The sequence below is a fragment of the Myotis myotis genome, unplaced genomic scaffold (assembly GCF_014108235.1).
Source record: "Myotis myotis isolate mMyoMyo1 unplaced genomic scaffold, mMyoMyo1.p scaffold_m19_p_5, whole genome shotgun sequence".
NCBI classification, from domain to species: domain Eukaryota; kingdom Metazoa; phylum Chordata; class Mammalia; order Chiroptera; family Vespertilionidae; genus Myotis; species Myotis myotis.
Genome location: NW_023416357.1, coordinates 24,799,183 through 24,802,548, shown reverse-complemented (window position 1 = coordinate 24,802,548; position 3,366 = coordinate 24,799,183). Strand labels below are relative to the sequence as shown.

Below are 3,366 nucleotides of genomic sequence, written 5' to 3'. Positions count from 1 at the left end.
TATGGAGCAATTTACCTTTATGATTTAATAGTTAAAATAGACAAATATTTTAACTATTGTGGAAAGCAATTTCCCCCCAGTTTTATTGAGCTACAATTGACATACACAATATGTATTATATATTTTAATATATATAATTTTATATTGGAAAATGTTTACAACCGTAGCCTTAGCTAACCCCTCTATCCTGTCACATAATTACCATTTCTTTTTTGTGATGAGAACAATTAATGCCTGCTCTCTCAGTAACTCTCAAGTATATAGTACAGTGTTGTTAACTACAATCACCACACTGTACACTAGATCCCAGAACTTACTCATCTTATATCTGAATTTTGTGCTCTTCGACCAACGTCTCCCCATTTACCCCACCCCCAGTCCCTGGCAACCACCACTCTAGTGTCTGTTTCCATGAGTTTGGCTCTTTTAGTGCATCACGTAGTATTTGTCTTTCTCTGCCTGACTTATGTCACTGAGCATAATGCCAGGAAAAGAAATGTTAATGTATGCATCTCTATTGAGCTCTAGCATCAAGTACCCTAATAGTTACAGCCCTTTGCTTCTGGTGAGTTAAAAACTTCGTGTATCAACAATCAAAAATTATTAAAAACAAACAAAAAAACAATAAAACATATTGTGTGTATGATTTCTGCCTTAATTTGTTAAGAATATAGAAAAACTTTTTTCCCTTTTTTATTGAATTTAATGGAGTGAGATTGTTTAATAAAATTATATATGTTTCAGGTGTACAATTCTATAATACATGATCTGTATATTGTATTGTGTTTACCACCACAAATCAAATCTCCTTCTATCACCATTTATACCCCCTTTAACTTCTTTTTCTCTTTTTTTTTTAAAATATATATTTTATTGATTTTTTTTTTTTTTTTTTACAGAGAGGAAGGGAGAGGGATAGAAAGTTAGAAACATCAATGATACATGGAGAAACATGGATCAGCCGCCTCCTGCACACCTCCTACTGGGGATGTGCCCGCAACCAAGGCACATGCCCCTGACCGGAATCGAACCTGGGACCCTTCAGTCCGCAGGCCAACACTCTATCCACTGAGCCAAACCGGTCAGGGCTTCTTTTTCTCTTTTAAAAATATATTCTATTGATTTCAAAGAGGAAGGAAGAGGAAGAGAGAGATAGAAACGGCAATGATGAGAGAGAATCATTGATTGGCTGCCTCCTGCATGCCTCCACTGGGGATGATGTGCCCTGACTGGGAATTGAACTGGGTTCATAGGTCAACCCTCAACCACTGAGCCATGCTGGTCAGGCCCCCCTTTACTCTATTCTACCTCCAAGAATTTGTACTAGATGACAGTTTTAAACTGAGTAGATACTAATGATGTGTATTTGGAACTGAAGGTAGTTTGAAAGTCAGCATTATACAATTCCAAAACCTGCTAGGGTGAGAATGGCAAATGATTTAAACTCAAGAAGGAATGAAGTGCCAACAGGCAGTGAAACTATTTGTCTAGATCTAAAAAGAAACGTCTTACCAGCAGATTCCTGTACACACACACACACACACACGCACGCACACACACACACACAAAAGGAAAAACCACCTATTATGCTGCAAAACAAAAGCCAGCTCTAGTGTGGGAAAGTATAAATTGCAGAAAACCAGAAGTCAATAGCAGAAAAACTACTGGTTTACTTGAGAGGGAGGAGGAGGCTTCCCCCTGGGCAGTTACTTGGTGAAGGCCGCCACCACCGCCCACAGAACCTCGTTGGCGTTGGCCTTCACACATTCCACCTCAGGATCCAAGTCGAGGAGCTGCCGCACTCTCTTGGTGGCTAAATCATACTGCTCATCCAGCAGGGGAGCAAAAGCATTCTCCAGAACATCCGAGGCGTGGGCGAGGTAAATGAGGGCCAGCAGGCGCTTGTCCATGCGGTGAGGGTCATTCACCCATTTGTCAAGAACAGCTTCCTGTACCTTCTTGATGAGGCGCTGCTTAATGTTGTTGTTGGTGAGGGGATGTGTGGTCATGTCAAAAAGTAGGAAGTTCCGCCGAAACCGGTTTGGCTCAGTGGATAGAGCGTCGGCCTGCGGACTGAGAGGTCCCAGGTTCGATTCCGGTCAAGGGCATGTACCTGGGTTGCGGGCACATCCCCAGTGGGGGGGGTGCAGGAGGCAGCTGATCGATGATTCTCTCTCATCGATGTTTCTAACTCTCTATCTCTCTCCCTTCCTCTCTGTAAAAAATCAATAAAATATATTAAAAAAAAAAAAAAGTAGGAAGTTCTGTTTCTCTGTTGTCGATACGCCCTTTTCTACCAGGTTTTTAGTCATTCTTGTATGTTTCATAACTGGTACTGTGGTTCTAGGGGACTCCATGTCTCACCTAAACAAAAGCTTTGAATTTCAGCTGTTATCTTCTTTGTATTCAAAATATGAATAGAACGCAATGTGTTCGTCATAGCTGGTGTGTCTCTAGCCAAGTGGAAAACAAGAAGTGCTCTACGGTGGCCCGTGTTCCCACTAGACTGTGAACCGCTAGTGGGACAGGAGTTCTATTTTATTATTCTCTGTAGTTCTGGCACCAGGTAGTATCCTGAAACACAGTACTTGTTCAGTACATATTTGGAAAAGAGAATGAATACTCTAGTACGTAAATTGGAACAGACTGTGATAGTTTTTGTATGAGGTAGAAATGAGCCAAATTGTAAAATGATTATTTCTGGCACATTTCTATTGACATAAAGGTGTCGATAAAAAGCCAAAGGAGAAACGAGCAGGGTTTATTTATTTTTATTGTTTAATGAACGTTTTCAAAGAATAATTTTAGATTTACAGAAGAGTTGCAAAGATAGCAGAGCTCCCAGTGCACTATACTGATACATTACTACTAACGGAAGTCCACACATTATTCAGGTTTCCTTAGTGTGTTGCCTGAGGTTCTTTTTCTGTTCCCGGACCTCACCCACACCACCTTATTATCTTTATTCATCTTGTCTCTTCAGGTCCTTCCTGGCTGTGATGGTTCTCCAGGCTCTTCTCTTTTCTGATGACTTTGACAGTTTTGAGAAGTACCAGCCAGGTACCTCGTAGGTTGTTCCTCAGTTGGGATTTGTCTTATGTTTTTCTCATGATTAGGCTGAGGTTATACATGTTTGGGAGCAGACCACGAAGGGTCTACCCATGATTCATCGCTGCTGATGTTGACCTTAACCTCCTGCCTGAGGTGTGTCACTGCTAAGCTCTTCCTCCCCACACCTTCCATTCTGTACTCTGGGAAGGAAGTCACACGTTTCAAGGGTGGTGAGTTATGATGCAATTCCTTGAGAGTGAGGTATTCACATAACTTATTTGGAACTGAAAGCTTCCTTTCTTATTAAGAATGAAA

At 41.1% G+C, this 3,366-nt stretch overlaps 1 protein-coding gene across 1 annotated transcript; it reads right to left on the bottom strand.

Annotated features, from left to right (window-relative positions):
• Nucleotides 1–1,608: 1,608 nt before the first annotated feature.
• On the bottom strand, nt 1,609–2,022 carry LOC118656336 (Golgi phosphoprotein 3-like). The gene has a single exon (XM_036309563.1). It carries the CDS (start codon nt 2,007–2,009, stop codon nt 1,707–1,709), a length of 303 nt encoding a protein of 100 aa, XP_036165456.1. The 5' UTR covers nt 2,010–2,022; the 3' UTR covers nt 1,609–1,706.
• Between the last annotated feature and the right edge of the window lie 1,344 nt (nt 2,023–3,366).

Excerpts from the sequence above, each read along its gene's own strand:
- LOC118656336 (XM_036309563.1), bottom strand. The coding sequence starts at position 2,009 with ATGACCACACATCCCCTCACCAACAACAACATTAAGCAGCGCCTCATC.